Source organism: Trachurus japonicus, chromosome 2 (assembly GCF_045865225.1).
Source record: "Trachurus japonicus isolate A0001 chromosome 2, Traja_1.0".
In the NCBI taxonomy this organism is placed as follows: Eukaryota; Metazoa; Chordata; class Actinopteri; order Carangiformes; family Carangidae; genus Trachurus; species Trachurus japonicus.
Window position 1 is genome coordinate 5,376,676 of NC_140908.1, and position 19,358 is coordinate 5,396,033.

General features: G+C 43.0%; 1 protein-coding gene across 3 annotated transcripts in view; it reads right to left on the reverse strand.

Annotated features, from left to right (window-relative positions):
- The window catches only part of mgat5 (alpha-1,6-mannosylglycoprotein 6-beta-N-acetylglucosaminyltransferase), a 79,566-nt gene that overhangs the window by 39,476 nt on the left and 20,732 nt on the right, over positions 1-19,358 (reverse strand). For all 3 annotated transcript variants that reach the window (XM_085796906.1, XM_085796899.1, XM_085796915.1), the window contains 2 exons: positions 7,921-7,997; positions 5,283-5,372 (listed from right to left, as the gene is read on the reverse strand). In XM_085796906.1, the coding sequence (XP_085653032.1) occupies positions 5,283-5,372; positions 7,921-7,997 (167 nt within the window). The remainder of the gene's footprint in view (positions 1-5,282; positions 5,373-7,920; positions 7,998-19,358) is intronic.

The window sequence follows — 19,358 nt, forward strand, 5'->3', positions numbered from 1 at the left end:
GAGTCAAAAACGAATGTCAGGGTGTAGTGATATTGTGAGCATGTACGGAGCTGTATAGCCTGACGTTTAGCAAGAAGATCAATCATGTGATTGAGCGGTTTCTGAAAAATCAACGACCATCACTGCTGCAAATTAATATCAGTATTCTGGGTTTTACTTTTCATATTTAATTGGGTGTTGCTTCTCTGTGTGCAAACTTTTCACTTCCTGCAGTATTTTTACAATGCGACAGACACAAGTGTTTTCACTGCCTGCCAGCTTTATTTCACCACCGTACACCTGAGAGGCAAAAACTGGGCCATTATAAATAAAAAAACACTTATACACAAGGTATATATTTAGTAGGTGGGTCATTTGTTTGGTGTAAAACAGACACATGTTTGACTCTGCTGCGGCTCACTAATCTCACTTGAATTATATTTGATGTAAATGCAGTGTGCCAAGCTCTCTCACCTTCTACATTGCTTTCACAGCATTTCCTGCATGATTGGCGTTTGACCACAGAAACGGTTTCGTGTCTGTGTGGGTGTGGGTGTAATGTATATGTGTGGGTGTAATGTATGTGTGTGTGTGTGTGTGTGTGTGTGTGTGTGTGTGTTTTGCATATCTCGGCAACAAGAAACTAAAAACAGGTTTGTGGGGAAAGAAAGAAAAAGCCTCTAGAGACAAGGTAGGTTTGTTTATTCTCCTTCTCAAACAGTAACACACACACAGACACACACAGACACACACACCACGCTAGTTGAGCCTTGACCTTATGCTGCTGACATCCATCATGACATGCTGCCCTCTCCGGTTTGCCCTCCTCTGCAAGGTTAACGCGCTGGTCCGCGAGTATGAATTATACATGGAGAAGCGTGTTCGCTTGAGCCTCCAGTGTCTGCGCTCTTATCATCATCATCAGATGAGCGAGCCACGATGGATTGAGAGAGACCCATCACAGCTGTTTCGACATGGAAATACATGCACGTTGCCAGGGCAACCGCAAGATCTCGCAAGAGAGGAGCCCAGAGAGGCCGTTGTATTAACGGGGATTGAGACACAGAGTGATTTGAATGTGAAAGACGCCCTCAGATGAAAATCAAGTGTTGAACCTTATTATGAAAAATAAACGACTCACTTTGTCAAAACAGTACAGTTTGCATTAGCACAACAGATTTTGGTCACAATAGTTTAGGTCCAATGTTTCCACCTCATTAAGCCTGATTCAGATTTTCTTAATGAGTAATTAAGAGTAGATTCGCCTCAAGTCAACCTGTATTCTTCCACCCGTCTGTGGGGATGTAAGTTTAGATTTGATCAGCAACAACGAACCACAGGAACCGTTTTATTTCATGAAAAAAAAAAAAAAAGTTCCTGAGACTAATAATTCCAGGAAATGCTTCATTTGTTTTGCTTTTTATTAACCTTTCAAGTGGGGAAATCATGTTCTACAAAATATCACAGTAGAAGATTTATAAATAGTTTAAAACCAGAGGAACATGGAGGAGCACGAAGGACGTTCAACTGTTCTTTATAGCAACATAATTCTGTTTGTTTCCATGAACAGAGAGAAAAGAAAGAAGACGTTTTTTGTTTTTTTTTTCCTTCTAATGGATTTTGCTGCTGCCCATCTCTCTTCTATTTCCATACACAGCTGGCCGGGCTTTTTGTGCTCCTTCTTAGTTGACTACAATGCTTTCAGCCCATATACAATATTCATGACAGGCTACTGACCTTTCCAAAGCTGAGATATTACTTTTCTGAAAATAAAGAAGTTCGGCCATTAGCTAACATTTTTAAAAGACATGGAAGAGCTCTCGACAAAAAAAATAATAAATCAAGAAAAGGATATTGCAGCAGATGGGAGGGAGAACGAGATACACACTGTTTAATCTCAATCAAACAGAACAGTAATCATTGCTATGATCTACGCATCTACACAGCTGCATCTTATGGGAAGCAGATGTGTTGTCTGGACCCGAGACGACGACGAGTGTTTTAAAGTGTGTAAACCTGATCTGAAAGCAGCAACTCGTCGTCAGCACTTCATCTGTATTCAGATGGCGAGGGGAAATGTGCAAGAGCAAGACCCATTATGGGACTGAATTTCACAGAGAATCTGAAAGGCAAATATAAAAAACCCACAAACTTGATCAGATTTTAAAGGGATAGTTCACCCAAAATTCAAATTTCACTCATTATCTACTCACCCTCATGTCGACTAAGGGTTAGGAGAAGTTTCAGAGTCCTCCGTGCCTTCCCTGAGTTACGGGGGGGGGGGGGCGCGTCTGTGCAGCACTGCATGTCTATATGACGGTAGCGAACGGGCCTCACTTTTCTTTGTCCAAAAAAGACACACCAAAAAACATCCAAAAACCTCCACACGGCTCGTCTGTAATGTCCCTCTTGTATTGAAGCCCCAACATGAGAAATTGTTCCGAAAAAAATTTAATAAGTATATGTTTTAAGATTGTTTGTAGCAGAAGCTCCCAGCACTGCTCTTCCTGGTCCGTCCAAATATTGCACGATTTGCATTGACACCCAGTTCACGGCTCCGCAAATTGCGCTAGATTCCGGCAGAGCAACACTGGGAGCTTCCGCTACAAACAAGCTGAAAACATATACTTGTTTAATTTTTTTCGGAACAATTTCCCATGTTGGGGCTTCAATACAAGCGGATTGGATGTTTTTTGGTGTGTCTTTTTGGACAAAGAAAAGTGAGCTCCATTCACAACCGTCATATGGACATGCAGTGCTGCACGGAGCCCCGCTGTAACTCAGAGAAGCCACGGAGGACTCTGAAACTTCTCGCAGCCCTTAGTCGACATGAGGGTGAGTAGATAATAGGGATGGGTATTGATAAGAATTTAGCGATTCCGATTCCATTAACGATATTGCTTATCGATTCGATTCCTTATCGATTCTCTTATCGATTCTCATTGGGTGAGAGAATAAAAGAGAAATGGGTTTGTTTGCATTAATGCAGTGGTTCCCAACCTTTTTTGGCTCATGACCCCTTTTGACATCACAAATTTCTGGTGACCCTCATTCAAGATGAGCAAGCTCAGATATTTGTATATGCTGCATTTTATTTTATCTTGATTTATTCAAGAAAGTGAATATATCAAGAATATAGTTGTTTAAGATTGTGAAAAATAATTAGTTTATTTATTTATTTTTAATCAATTACTAGACATTTAAGGCGATCCCATTTGAATTCCAGGCGACCCCAACCCAAGGTTGAAAACACTGCATTAATGGCTCTGACATTAAAAAAGTTGACAGGACCGACCTGCCTGGACAGGTTAACACTAGACCACTGTGGCTGTGGGCCAGCTGTGCTCACAGGAGGAATTTAACAATGTTTCCATTACATAGTTTTTATGCATCTGTAGGTTATTGTTTTCATAACGTTCGTTTTTATGCGGAGCGAGTGAGCGAGCGAAAGAGAGAGAGCGCGCCAGAGAAAAGACACAGGGCGCAGCTACCGTTTCACGTGGCTACGAGCAAAACCTGAAAGGAAGTGATTAGAATGAAGAGAGAAAAACAGAAAGAATAGACATGTAGCCTGTTCAGGAGACGTTGTCCTGTCCTCACGACGTGAGGGAGGGAGGACCGGAGGGTGGCTCTGGCTCACAGGTTAGTGATGAGGAAACGTCACTGTCAGCTGCATCTGTCAGCAGCTCCGCTCCACACAGACACGCCACTAACTTTATTTTGTGAGAACAAACGGTGATATGTGGATATAAACACTAAGCACCCTCATTTATAATGAAGATTGATTTTAACGGAACGTTACGTAACGTCATTAATCAATTAATGCGCGAGTTTCTGAACCAAACGGAATCGATAAGGGAATCGTTAAAGCAGACACGCACACGATTCCAAGAATTGATCCAAGTTGGAACCGGTTCCGAAGAGGAACCGGTTTTCGATTCCCATCCCTAGTAGATAATGAGTGAAATTTGAATTTTGGGTGGACTATCCCTTTAATTAGAATTTATGCCAAGAAATTAATATCTGGCAAAGACAAATCATGCAAAATTGAGAGTCTCAAAGCGTCCCTTGAAGAAACACGGGCCTCTATATGTTCGTGCTCGTCAATAATGTATGACCTGGCGGAGGATATGTAGAGACTGAGGCAGGGTAGCAGAAAGTCATTCCAAGTCTTGCCTTGTAGGCTTAAAAGTCATCTCTTCAGGAAGAACCTCACACCAACCTCATCTGAATCCCCTCCCCCCTACTCCCACACCATCCCCTTCAACCAGCTCTAATTTGCTCTCATAAAAAATGAAACTCCCTCTACTTCTCTCCTTTGCTCTTATTTTTAGCGCTTCATTCTTATGTGATCATTCTCAAGTTACAGAAATTTCGTCAAGGGGCACCGTGCCTGTGAAACATCCATTTTTCAAGGTTGGATCTGCCGCTGTTGTTGCTGCAACTGCATCTTAATATCATCTCTTCAGTGTGAGCTTGAATAATGGGAGCTAAATGAGTAAAATGAGTAAAATGCTGAATGCAAAATGTTCCCATTACATTTCAATTAACATTACAGTGGTTTATATTCGGTAAATACTAATAATGTTGGTTATTCCTAACCAGAAAATAGTCCTCATTAAACACACGTTTAGATCCTGTTTGAGTTATGTTTGCTAAAAGCTGTTTTAGGAGACCATTCAGCTTTTTATAAACTAGCAAACCATTATGAGAAGTGAGAACGTATTGAAAGACTCACAAATACACTGACTTGATAAGATAAGGACACAATTTTAGATCGTCCATCTTTCATGTTCAGTATCGACTTTTCCATGTTTCCCTACAAATTTTATTTAAAACCTTCATTTATAGAAGCAGCAGCTCTGAACAATTTTACATTTGCTACACTGTGAACCAGATGCCGTTTGCTTAATTTCCATTGGTTGGGAAAACCTTCCCCCGTGCTGAACAATGCGTCACTGTGATCTGAACTTTGCATTTGTTCACCTGATGATCTGTAAACTGTGGAGACTTCCTGTCGCCTGCAAAACAGGATTTAACTATTCTACACTAAGTGCAGTTCCTTAACCTGTTCCAGTGCCAGCGCTGGAAAAGCTGTGACAACTGAATGATGACGTGTGGTGAAGTTAAATGTCACAGAGGCTCCACAAATCTGTTCAATCTTACACTGCATTTGAATGGAAACTTGACTGGTGACTTCATTTTTTCTTACACCTTTTTCCTCTCTTGCAAAATTTGATACTAATATCAGCAAAAGAAAAGTGAAAGCTTCCATTTGGTCATCATAAACACTCAGGACTCACCTCACTGAGGTAGATGAAGAAGGAGCAGGTGGATCCATCCACACCATAGTTGGAATAGCAGGAGTCTGAGCGCCACATCTCCTTCATCCACTGAGGAAGAGGAAGAGAAGGTGAGATTAAAAACAGGCGCCCACATACTGAAAAATTTAACATTAGGAAAATATGTGAGCCCATTGTGTTTTATTAGCAGTAGGCTCACACTCCAGACTTTTTTTTTCTCCTTGTTGGATAGAGGAGAAGTCAGGTTGATGATGCAATGTACCATCCGCCGAGCTGTGTGGGCAGGTTGTGGTGCTGAGAGAATACACAATGCACATTTGCAAAAATCCCTGGCACCAGCTACTTTTCACCATCCACATGGGAAAAAGTCCAGGGTGACAAATTAGAGGTGCAAGATAGTGACTTAAAGAACAGAAAAAAAATAACTGGCTTCAATCAAACGGAAAATCTGAGGTTTGAAAATAAAGTAGAGACAGTTTTTTTTTTTCCTTTCATCAAATCCATGTGAAAATCATTCTCCACTGCCAACAGGATGGAGAGAGCGAGGCTGTTGTGCTGCAGCTCTCGTGTGTACGTGCCGATATAAAAAAAAATGGCGCTCTTGACTAGGATGGAAGAATATGTATCCTCAATAAATTTTTGGACCTTGAAGGAGGGAGTGTTATTCTGTCTCTTTTGATTTAATTTTCTGCGTTGTGAGTGACACGCAGAGTGAAAGGGCTTCCGAGCCGGGATGTGGACTGACAGCTATCCTGCTTTTGTTCACAGCGCTCCAGTGCAACGTGCGTGCTGACTGACAGTAACCTACATGGGTAACACACAGGGAAACATAAAAGAGATGACGATTAAAGCCGTGGCAGATGGGCCTGGATGACGCTCCCCTGGATAGTGGAGGCATGTAGAGATTGTGGTATTTATGTTTAAATGACAAAATAAGAAGTCTATAACCTGAGAAAATGAATTTGTCAGATGCTTGCTGCTGGTGAAACTGCTGTGCAATACCACTTTAGTGAATCGGGATGCTTTTTGAATGGTGCAAGGAAAAACAGGCTCTCATACTCTCTGTGTGTGGTTGTGTGGTTGTGTGTGTGTGTGTGTGTGTGTGTGTGTGTGTGTGTACGGATCAGGCTTTGGCATCCTGGCACCCAGTTGGAAAAGCTGACAGTATTTGGTGGAGGACTGGGACTGGCCGAGCAGATGGTGTGTATGATAGGACTGTATCATCTCCAGGGAGACACACACACACACAAACACACACAAACACACACAGGCAAACTGAGAAATTGGACTGCAATTGTGGGTATATCTGTGTGTTTATGGTCTTTGTGAGCATGCACCTGTGTCAGTGTGCAATCCCCATTGTTCCTGAAAAGTAAAACTAAACCTGAACTGCTGTCATACGTTACATGTGTGAATAGGTAAATGTTTGCCAACAAATAAGCCACAACAAATTATCCCAATCAGACACTCTGCCACATATTCTGATGATTAATTATGTATTTTTCTATTAGATATTGAAAAATAAAAGCAAAAGCAAAACAGAATCCTAAACATTTTTGCTGTTGATACATTTAAAGAGGAACTATGCAAGATTTTTTTACCTTAATTAAACAGCGTTGGAGTAATTGTGATGGTTTAATAAATTACTTAAACTAATAATAATAATAAACTAAATTACTTTCATTGTAAACAAATGCAAGTGGCCGAGAAGAGGGTTAGCAAAACAGAGGAAAAGTGACTGGACGTGCATAGTTCCTCTATAAATAAAGCCTTATCACTTATGTTGGACAGGTGCCACTTTGTCCATCAGAGCCAAAATCAATAATGTTGCAGCGGCAAAAGAGAAGTTGAGTTGAACCAACTGACTAATCGCCGTCTGTGTTTCTTTAATATCTACCAGACCAAACCAAGCCGAGCCACATCAGAAAAAGCCCCGGGGTGCACTGATGTGAGCAAGAGCATGTTTTATTGCCTATGAATTCAACTTTTAATTTGTAGGAAGAGGAACGTTGTAGTTCATCTTTCAAAGGTTGCACAGTTTCGCCTTAATAATTGATGGGATTTTTTTCGCATCTTAAACTACCTCTCTCTCCTCTTCTCATAGTTTTCCTGTCTCGTTCTGTGCACTCGTCCATCGGCTAATGGCTCCACTGTGAACTGAAACGCTGCAGGACGAGAGTCATTTGGTTAAACGTATTCCTATCACCTGAATTTTCTTGCAGTTTCAGTTTAACAGGTGCATCCTGACTCCTGATAAAACTCATGTATCTTTACAAACCATCAGCCCACACCACCGCCGCCGCCTTTTAAACTCTTGCAAGTCACATCCGCACCGATATGTTTGCATAACTGCAGAGTGCTGCTCAAACACTGTGGTGATAATGAGCACAATGGTGTTGTTTTTTTTGATTATTCGTCAATAAAATAATGTGGCCGTGTGGGTGTCGTGTCGTCTTTGTCTGGTTTTGTTTCCCAATTTCTGTGGGCAGAGCTATCGTCCATGCTCACGCTACCTGCCAGTGCCATGCTTCTCTTTTCTTTATTTCAAACAACCTATTCACAGTGATGCAAAACTGTGAATGACAAACACAGAAAGTGAGACGGAGAAGCTGCATGTGTGTCTGTGTGTATGAGTCACCTTGACCTTGCCCTCGCAGTGAGGGAAACCGTCCAAAGGCGGCAGCTCGCACTTCTCCTGGGCTCCGTTTAGAAGGTCTGGAGAAGGAGACAGAGAGGGAGAGAAAATCAATAAGGTCAGGATAATCAGCGCCAGAAAGTCTTTCACCGTCTGTAGCTTCACCTGGACGGCATTAGATCCTCACGGCACAGAGCAGAAAGTTATTGTTTGACCACTCTGTACCTCTCTGCGTTGGCATTTATGAGTTAATGTCACTCTGGAAAAGCTTTTTAATAAGCTTATAAAAGCTCATAATAGTGTGGAAATGTTACTTTCTGACCTAAAATGAGTCAAAATGGTCGAGTTCCAACTGTTCCCAAGTAAAACAGCACACTCTGTACATCCTTGTCAACTGTATATACACAGACAGACAGACAGACAGTAGGCAGACACAGACAGTAGGCAAATAGATCACATGACATGTTTGTAAAGCAAAGATGGTACTTCCTTGATGGCTCACAGAGGGGGAATTATCTCATGTGTTTTTCATTCAAGCCTGAGATGATGTCAACACACTGCCTGACCTTTAGTCTGACATTAACAAACCAACCTTCAGCACTTGCTGCTTCGCCAATAAGCAAATGTTCACATGCTGAACGAAGACGCTCAAAACCATAAACTCTGCTACAACAGCTATCACCATGTTGCATGTATCATTGTGGCCACCTTAGTAGGGGTGGGAATCCTTTACTATCTCACGATTAGATTCGATTCAGATTTTTGGGGCTACGATTCGATTCAAAATCGATTTTCGATTCAAAACTATTTGATTCATAATAATTTCTGCTTCAGTCTGTCGGTGTGCAAAGGATCCTCATGATCTACTCCAGTCTGCTTTGCAAGACAGAATGACTAAAGTGTCTTTTTCACATTTATTGAGTTTTAAACATTTATCCATGCTTAGATGGAATTGCTGAAACTGTTGCATAAAAGCAATATCACATATTGCTTAAGTAACAAAATTGAAAGTGCTTCTTTATTTAAAAAAAAGTTAAACAAGCTGCCTTTTAAATTCTAAGGAAATGGATGCCGACAGCCAGCAGATTTGTTTCATTTTTTTATTTTTTAAAATCGATTTTGGGACATTTTATATCGATTCTGAATCGTATTAAATGAGAATTGCGATTCTTATGTGAATCAATTTTTTGGCACACCCCTACACCTTAGCATGCTGATGCTAGCACTGAACTCAAACCACAGCTTCACATAGCTCCAGTGTTGACTGATGCTATGTAAACTGTTCTCTAGTCAGTGGTACGATCTGAGCACTGTGGGTCATGCATCATCGTTGTAAGCTTTTGAATTGACAGCTGGAGACTGCCCATTACTCTGTGGTCAGGGGAGAGTGTCAGCCAAAAGCTTCACCTTTGGCTGGACTCCATTACAATGGACAGAGCCCAGAGTTATGTAAACACAGATCAGGGAGTGTTTGAGACATTTTTTAGGAAGTATATACAGTAAAAAATGAAATAAAATAAATCACGTATCTGCAGTGGAGGAGGGAGTTACTCTGATTTCATTTCTGCATTGCTTTCAATACGACAGGAAACCAATATCAGTGCGGGATTAACATTTGTAGCTTGCACGCAGGCTTTCCCCCTCCATATAATCACCTTCTCGATACCCCACTCAGAGATGTTAACGTCATCACCACTGACCTTTAAATCCAGAATATAAATAATGCATAACAGTGGGCTGTGCAGCGAATAGATAAAAGCTCAGAGGCAAACACCACGCTGATGTAATGAGCTTGTGGGTGGTGTTTTAGGAGCAGGGTGTGCATTTATGGAGGGGTGTGTGTGTGTGTGTTTGTGTGTATGGAACTAATCAGTGGCTACTGCACTGTATCAGCCGGGTTGGGGTGTGTGGGTGGAGGGTGGAGCAAGAGACTCGTCCTCCATCATGTTCCACACTGATTCAGTTTATTTACACAGAATAGTATTCTAGTGGTAAACTCTCTCTGTGAAAAACATATTTCTAGCTCGGAGGTGTGTATCAAGACGGACTGAGAGATAGAAAGAGAAGTGATGAAAAACGTTATCTCCTGTGGTTAATTGACGTTATTTTGTGAGAAAACTGTCTCTTAAAAGTATCACTCTTGGAAAGGAAGCTGCAAACAGCCGCTTTACCATATTCTGATATTGAAAAACAAAATGAAAACATGCATATTATTTACATATCACATGCTGCCTTCCTGTCAATATGCAGTAAACAAATAGCTTTAGCTGCATGTGCATGTGATCTTCTATAGATGTTTTTGCTAAGTAGCAGTTATCCCTCACCTTTCTGTATGTGTATAACAATAGGTGCATGATGTAAAACCAGCTGTCTGTTAATATTTAAACACCCACTGTTGCTGTATTCAGTGCAATAAAGGAAAAAAAAGACATGACATACTTCCACTGCTTTGATTCTGATCAAACAAACAGATGCCCAGTATCAAACACAGTCTCCATCAACCACAATGAACGGAAATGAATTGAAGTCATCCCTGGGTGGACCTGAACATTAGCTGAAGAGCTACAGTGGGAAATTAAGTCTCTCCACAGCTGCAATAAGCCAAGTAAGACCGTCAAGCAGAACGATGGAGGTGCTACTTCTCTATTTGTATAAAACACAGCCTCCTGGGACGTGATTATTAATGATGTGCTGTAAAAAAATAAATAAATAAATAAATAAAAAGAGCAGAGAGGTGGGAGGCTGTTGAGTTGTTTCTGATGGAGTCAGCCGGTCACAAGATTCACACGATTCACAAAAACAAGCTTCTTGTTGTTTCCGTGCTGTAGCAGCCGAGCGAGCGGCAACTGGGAGGATTTAGTCTGAAGAGGCATTGAGCCCAGACCTACTGCACCTCTGAGATGTAAACAGGCCGCATGCTGCACCACGCTCTTGTACAAACAGAGTCATTTCAGGCATTTATTATCCCTGCATACGGGCTGAGGCAGAGGTTTTAAAACTACGAAGCGTGACTCCCCAGACGAGGAGGCGCTGGAAAGACGTAGGTGCACAATGGCGTTGTAGAAAAAAAAAACGGAGAGGTGTTGTTGTTTTTGTCTTCTTTATTTGTCCCACTTATCAACACCGTGAGCGGCTGGAGCTGCAGCGGTGGCTGAGATACACGATTCATGGAGGTAATTAAAACTCTCGACAACTCTTAGCTCTGATTGCTGCAATTTGTGCCAAAATTCCTCTCAGCTCTTATCACACAAGGAGGAGCACACTTTATTTTATCAGTGTGACATGAAATCAGACATCGTCATTATCTCTGGTCTGTGTTGTTTAAAAAATTAAATCAAATCTGCACAAAAATCATGAAGTGCTTGGCTCAAGGCTGTAGATCTATGTGTGCTCTGGGATTTGGGAGAGTTTGAAGCTTTTTTGCCAAAACATATTTTCTTTTTCTTGAAGTTTGTGGTTTGTGTTTGTACTCCTCCTCAAGTTCTTTGTGTCCTTTGTTTCTTTCTGCAGATTTATTGAAAGTGTTGCCAAAAAAAACCTCACTTGTGATTTGTCCTTTGGTTGAGTGGCTGTCTTCTTGTACAGCGTTCAAGAGCCGGTTGCTGTCTCCTCGTCCTTCAGACACCCACTCGTGCAGTCAGTCCACCAAACAACCGACCAACAAGCAAACAGCCCGATGGACAGCCCGTCATTCACTCCGTCAGTCACTCAGCCGGCAACAAAGCCACCAGGCAAAACTTCTCCCGGTGTTAATCAAGCAGAAGAAGCCGCTGCCAAGGAGAAACTAAATATAGCTGCCTTCATAATCAAACACAGGAGAGGTGGTGCTGCTTCAAGCAGAGCTGGGCCCTTACCGTTCACCTCCAACGCACCGACTGCTCGCTGCTATGTGTCTAGGATGACCCACACATGGTTAAAACAACACTCTCTGGCAGGTTGTCAAGGATTATTAGTGAAGCCTTGACTATAACAGAAAAAACTCCCATGCAAACACAGCAGCAGCAGCAGCAGCATCAAACCCAGTGTGACACTGAACGGGGTGATGTGAAGTGTGACTGATGCGCTGAAGCGATGTGAGGTGATACACCGAGCGCCGAGCCAGGAAACAACACAAACCAAGACAGAGAACGGCGAACGTTGCACAACAATAAGAGAGAATAACAAATTGTACTCTCTCACAATAGTTCACAGAGCCAGACTTTGACATCCCAGCAGAAACACACAACAAAGAGGCTCATGTGCAACAGATTAATAAAAAAAAGTTTAAAAAAAAAACCATCACACCACCTCAAGGTATGATAATATAAATCGAGCATGAACGGTACCACTAATGAGCTGAAAGACGCACTCAGGAACCGACAGAGAACTCGCGCAGCAGAAAACAGATGAGATCATTGAAACTTGCGTAAGACGTCCAACGGCCTCTCGCAGCTCTGAGGTCAGCGGCAGCAAGGCCTGCGCCGGCCATCTGATGGGCCTTAAGTGGCATCATCTCTGAACAACAAGTGCTATTACACACAGGGTTACTTCCCCCCCCCTCTCTCTCTCTGTTTGTCCAAGTCCATGAGGTAATCTGACATTTGACAACTCCAGAATTGGATTGAGGGCAGCTGGTTTGTGTTATTCTCTCTCTTAGTGTACTTTTCTCTGTCTCTCACTCTTTTTCCTCCCATTCTCTCTCACTTTAATTCATTTCATTTTCAGGCACACCACCACGACACAGAGAGAGAGCCTTCCCATAAAATAACGGGGGGAAAACTGCGAGTTAGTGGCACAATATGGTCAGTGGAAACCAAAACAAGTGTGACACTGACTACATCTATTGGCAGACAAAAACGGAGATCTGTAAGTGTTTTGCGGCCATTAGGCTACCGGCTCTCAACAAACACAAAGAAGACACTGCAGCAGCCGTGGATGGATGTGATTTGAAATAAATGACGTGTAAATGAAGTGTCACCATGGAGATTCAGTTGAAGGGAGAGAAAAAAACATTTTTTTTAAATGGGGGTGAAAGTGCAGCTTTCCTCTTCTCCGTGTCCTCTGATCCTCCAGCTTAGAAATGCTAATTTTAGATGCACTTTGCGAAGAAGAAGAAGCAGGAGGTATCAGTGTGTGGGTTTGGGGAAAGCTTTGTGTCCATCACGGCTGCTGCTCATCAATTAGACACAAGGTGAACCGCCACACAAACACACACACAGGATCAACAGCTGTGCAGGTGTTTGTCTCAAAGCAGGTTCAACTCAGTCCGGCTCTCTTTGGGATAACCTGGATGTTTCAGGAGACGTTTCAAATCAACGCCAGCAGACAGAGCAACAAAAAACACAATAATCACAGCACAAAAAAAACAAGATGAGAAACTGTGTGATCAGATTACAATCCAAAATGTTCAAAGAGCTAATGATATAAATAGGTGTGGTAATTAGGAAAGTCCCAAATCGATTCCAGGCAAACGATGAAATGGATCAGTCTCAGCTGAAATAAAGCCCATCACATGCGAGCAAGCTGCTCTTCTCTGAAAGAGCTGAGCCTCTCTGTGGACAACTTGAGTCAACATTTTAAGGAATATGAGCCATCTGCTGCTCATCCACTGGGGATCAAACCTCAGAAACCTCGATTTAACTTATAGATGGCCGCTGTCTTGCTGCAGCTCTCTGGAGACGAGGTCCGCTGTGTGTGTTTTGGTTTCGCTTCCTCTCTCAAATCATGAGTCACTTCCTTGATACTTTTATCTGCTCATCTGAGAGCAGTATCGATAGGGGAGAACAGCTCATATAACAAGGAGGGAATTGTATGACACCGCATCTGAGGAGATAACGCCACATTGGTCAAATTGTGTGTGAGGATTTACTGTCCAGTCCACATCAGATGAAACTGCACCCAAACCTTTCAGCACCTGGAAGGTTTGCACTTTGCAGTGGTGGTGGCGACACATACACACACATACAGTGAAAGGGGCTTCTCAGTGTGTCGGGCACGTGTTTGGAGCTGGTCAAAACACATGCCTCGTGTGCTGCCTCCGGTCCCCACAAGTGTTTCACATCAAAGGCCTGGAGGCTACAAAAAAAAAAACACACACAAAAAAAAGCAAATCCAAATTTCCTCCATGTAATCCAGCTCTACAGATCACTTCAAGTCGCCTCTCTCTCTGCCTCTCCCCGCTGCAGAGAGCAGCACAGCGTCTGGCTGTAATCAATCCCTCTTTTGTGCTCGGGCAATCTGATCGGCCCACTGTTCTCTCCCAAAAATATCCGAGGGGGGAAGATTTGGATTTTTGCACCAAGAGCAGCGCAAGGACACAAGGCCAGCCAGCAAAACCTTGATTAGCTCCCATCATTGCAGAGCTATGACTAATGTTCCACTGCTGATTTGAACAAATGGTGGAAAGCTGTGGGTTGGAGCCGGGGGACCCAGCCGGACTTGGGAGAGTCTTGAAAAAGACTCTTGTTGTTGTGATGCGGGGGGAAAGTGAACTGAAAGCGTCTCTGAAGCTAAACACGGCCACACAGGTTTCATCCGAATGTTTCCCTCTCATCGGAAACTCTTCACGCTTGGACGCGTTCTCGGTCACCTGCTACACATGTGCATTTCCTGTAAACAGCGCAGGGAGGCCACGCTCGGCCTGCTTCGGTTTAACTCGCAGGCGCTGCAGTGGAGCAGAAAATATTCTATGTTGTCGTTAGAGAAGCAGCTTCAGAGCCACACGGCTGCATAATGCACAACTGAAATAAAAAATCAGTTTAATCGGTTTGTAGCTGCCTGTGAGCCGACGAACAACTGTGTGAGATTATACACGTTGCATTTCTCTGCATCAAGAGCTCCTGCATCTGCTGCTTCCAGCCACTGATTTGGATCCTGACACTCTTGCCTGGAGAAAAAGAAATAAAATGATCTGCATGACTGTGGATTGTTATGGAGGAAATGTGCCCAAGGAAATGGCTGATATTTGGAAGAAGGAGGCAGTGCAGATTGTATTCCTGCAGGGCCAGGGCTGTGGCTTTAACCAGCATGAGAACAATACAGGCACAGCAAAAAGAGGAGACAATGGAGGGAAAGAGGATGCAGAGAGAGAGAGAGAGAGAGAGAGAAAGTGCAGCATACAAAGAGAAGCAGAGTCATACAGTATGCAGAGAGCAAGGAGACAATGAGAAGTGGTGAGAGAATGGTGTATATTTTATTTGCTTCGCTTTTAGCATCACTCCACATTCCAGCTCTGACGTCTCCGACCATAACACTCGTGTAAAAGCTTCACAGTCGTCAGTCCACGTCCGAAAATAGCACAGTGTTTCTGAAATTTCATAATGAAGGGGCCCCCTGGCAGAGGATTGAATAAGGAGCGAAGGGAAAAGACAAAGAGACGGTGAATAAATGGGGTGCACGTGTCCCAGCCGATGGTGTGTTAAGCCCCATATGTTCCTTCCATCCCACCGCTGCCCCTCAATCAGCCTCAACCTCAAGAGGGACGAGCCAGAGAGGCGAGGAAAGAGAGGAAGACAGAGAGTGTGTGTGTGTGTTTGTGAAGATGTGGGGGCCCTGGCGTGTTGGATGCATGCAGGGGGATATCACGCTTTGTGTTTGTAATTTCCCTGGAATGGCCTCGTCGCACTTTGTGATGTGATTGATTCAAATTGATTTACAGTTAATTACAGTTCTGTTGCAGTTTCGGTGAAGAAACGCTGCAGCAGCAACAGCAGCAGCAGAAGAGACGATGATCTATATTTCAGACACCAAGTTCGGTCCGATGACTGACAAAACAGACACCTTGCAAAATGACTGCCTTTAAAATAACAGTGGGTAACGAGAGTCTGTATTTAACCATCCCTCTCCGAGACGTCTTCATGCATTACAGCTGTTTACAGATGATTTCTCAAAGTCTGACAAGTTGACACTTCACATTGTGGGAGGCACAGCTGTAGTTAGAAGAACGACTTTCCTGCCAACACGCATTTTGATATATTATTTTAAATATCCAGGGCAGTGATGGGTGACTTAATGAGCAGGCAGCTGCAAGCTTTATCCACTCCACTTCACAAATACACACATTAAATTTGAAGAATTAAACTAAAAACACCAAAACTATTATCTGTTAAATACTCTCATATTAAACTGATAATTCTTCTCATTTTGGTTTAAAAGGTTTTGTCTGTAAAATTGTGAAAAGGACCTTGAACAATTTCAGTGTCAAAGGTGACATCTGGATATGTTTGGTCTTGTCCAAAACCCAAAAATATTCTGTTTATTATCAGATGGAAAAGAAAACTCACATTTAAGAAGCTTGAATGATTTAAATGATCTTTAAACTGTTCCTAACCAACCAACTACGTAATTATCACACCTCTAGTTTGCATACATACGTCAGCGCTTACGTTTAAAAATAAAACTTCAGCTTCATAGTAATACGAGCTGCCTGGAAAAGGGGGGGTTTTAAAATGTTTAAACACAGTCAGTACCTAAAGATAAACCATTATCATGGGTTTTAAAATGAAGTTTGTGCAAATTTCATTTACAGTAAAACACAATTTCCTTCACAGGCAGTTTCACATTACCTCCAGCCATGACCGGAGTTATCTATAACAACGACTGCACACTGGAAAAACGCTGCTTCCTACTCTCCGTTCTGTGGTAATGTGTCGCTTTTGTGAGTTTTTTGGTGCCCTGCAACAATGGGTCAGAGGATGTTTCGGCTATTTAGCTACAGTAAATATGATTAAACATCCAACAGGTCTTCTGAGAGCACTGAAATGGCTCCAACCACAGGAGCAATGGCACCCTGAGGTTCCTAACAGTGGATTTCCAGTCCACACTGGCTGCACTGGAGCGGCTGGTTTAAAGGGATAGTTTGGTTTATTTTCCATCCACAGCAGGATATCACTCAGCTTCTGTGTCGGTGCATCAAATAACCTAAACTACCCCATTATGTAAGTCTATTTCTACCCTTTTCTCTTGTAATGTGGATCATATGGTTCAATCTGGCAGTGTGATGATCCCAACACCTCAGGAAGCAGCCGCAGGCTCTGTGCACGGAGGCAGAGAAGCAAAACTGTCTCTCTGTTTGTTTATAACACCGCTATAAGAAGATCTGATGCGCTCCATATGTAAGGGATCTCTAGGGACATGCAGCGGCACGGGAACAAATTCACGCTTGTGTTCTTCTTGCCTTGCCGCAAAGGATTCTTATACGCGTGGAAGTGAAAGTATGCAAGAGTAGAAAGGGGGGCCTGTCTGTGCCTGTTGTCTGTCACCGCGCAGGGAGGGAAAGTCCTGGACGGGAATCGAAGCTCTCCCGCCCTGCAGACACAAGAGGACAAAGATGTGGAGGCGAGAAACGCTTCCTCTGCAGAGCTCCACATCAAAGGCATCGAAACCCAGGTCTGCTTGGCCTAATAACAGGCTCACATTTCAGTGTGCGTCAAACAAGATGCTGGATTTTTTTTTTTTTTTTTTGCCGTTGTTGTTGTTGTATCATTGTAGATTTTAAGTCCGAGTCAGAATCATAAAAAAGGAGCTGTTTTGGCTGTTGAGGTTGGAGCGACAGGAAATGTGGGGTGAGACTGTGAGACATAGAAAGCTGTTTGACACGCAGGATGTTATGCGGTGTCTGAACTGTTGGCCCACCTGACGTCCTCCATTTTTGAGACAAGTGGTTTTTCTGCAGTAGCCATTTCATACATCAGCCGTCAGTCGCTGTGGTTTTCACAGGAAACAATGAATGTGTGTTGTCCTGCTTGAGTTTTCTCTCATTAAAAAACAACCTCAGTGCTGCTGTTATTAACTCTATTGAAGATATTAACCAAACTTTCAGCGCTGCTGCTTCAAATTAAAAATGTTCAAATGAGCTGGCCGTGGCTTTTATTGTGAAGCAGCCACAGGAAACTCATTACATTTCTGTGGTCTGCCAGAAAAATAAAAACAGATTGTTATTCTTTCCACTAGTTTGTGGAAACAACAAGGTGAACAAGGTGAAACTAATACTACATTGTATAAAGTAAATCAGTTTGACGACAAAAGTTATAATTGTAATTCTGCTTTCAATTATACTGCTGTGTAATTTACATTAGACTGCAGGGGGAAGAGGAGGAGGGGGGTCGGGATTCATGCTCGTGTTTGAACGTGTGCGCAGGCAAACAGCATCTCTCAGCAACATATTAGCATGGAGCAAGTTTGTGTGTCTGTTACTACTTTATTAGTATTGATCTGTACTCTGGGGGAAGTAAACAGCCCTTCCAGAGCGTAATGAAGACCACAGGCTCGGCTCTAAATCCAAGAGAGGCCCCTGAGCTTTTTCTCATTATCCAAACGGTGACTGTGTACGCAGATTAGATGTTTTAAAATTCTGCAGGGAATGAAATTCACCTCGTCTCTGTTGCTGTGCACAAATACGAGCGCAGGCTAAACGTCTAAAGATGAAAAGGCGCAGGGAGCAGTGGAGTCACGAGGTCAGCGGGGCGCCTGCAATCCCCCCGGTGGAAACCCTACACTCGTCCTCGTTCTCTGTCGACACCGAGGCCTTGGATATCATCTTTCACTGTGAATAACAAACAAGAGACGTGACTGGATCGATACCTGAAAGAGACAAAAGGTGAAGACGCACATGTCTCTGCTCACTGGGAAAAAAGAAAAAAAGCAAGAAGTGCCACAGAGGCAGGAAGCTACTAATCGGTCAGCGCCGCTGAGATTAAAGCTTTATACAGCGGCAAGTATCTGATAAAGGAAACAAGATGGGAGAAAGAGGAGGAGGTGAGAGCTGGTTAGATGGCTGAGTAACCCCCTGACCATTCATTAGATGTGTCTGTCCGTCTGGGTGGTGGTGGTGTGTGCGGGAGGAGATTACATTTGTGTGCACACAGATGAAACGCCGCTGCGGAGGTTGATTAGCCACATCAGTGAGAAATGGCAAAGACAAGGGGGTTGCTGCAGACTGATAGTCTCCTCTGCCTCCAGCTAAGGAGGAACAAGATTGACTTGTTTTGTTGACAGTGCAAAAGCGACATCAGTGCAAAAAAAAAAAAAGGGTGTCGTGTTGACACGTTTGTCATTCCTTCAAAACACTAACAGAGCTCTCGCAGCGCGCACGACGGAGCGTGACTGTTAGAAACTGAAGCAATGAGAGCGGGCCACATTTTTGTGAGATGACCAGTCTCGAGTAAGAAGAGCTGGGATCCACAGTCTGTGTGCAGCTGTTGGTTCACAACAGAAGAGAAGCTGATGTTATTGTAGCTGCTACATTGATCACACATCAACGTAACGCTTATGCATGTTTAGTGCATTCTTCATTCAAAATACCCTTAACTTAAATAATGTGTGCATGATTATATAAATATAGGTTTGGGAGCAGAACAGCCTCTTCAACACAGGTTCAAAGTAGATTTGAAGGGCTCAGTTGAAAGACAAGATCGAGAGGTTTATTGCTGATATTTGCGAAACAGAAGTGTATGAAACATTTC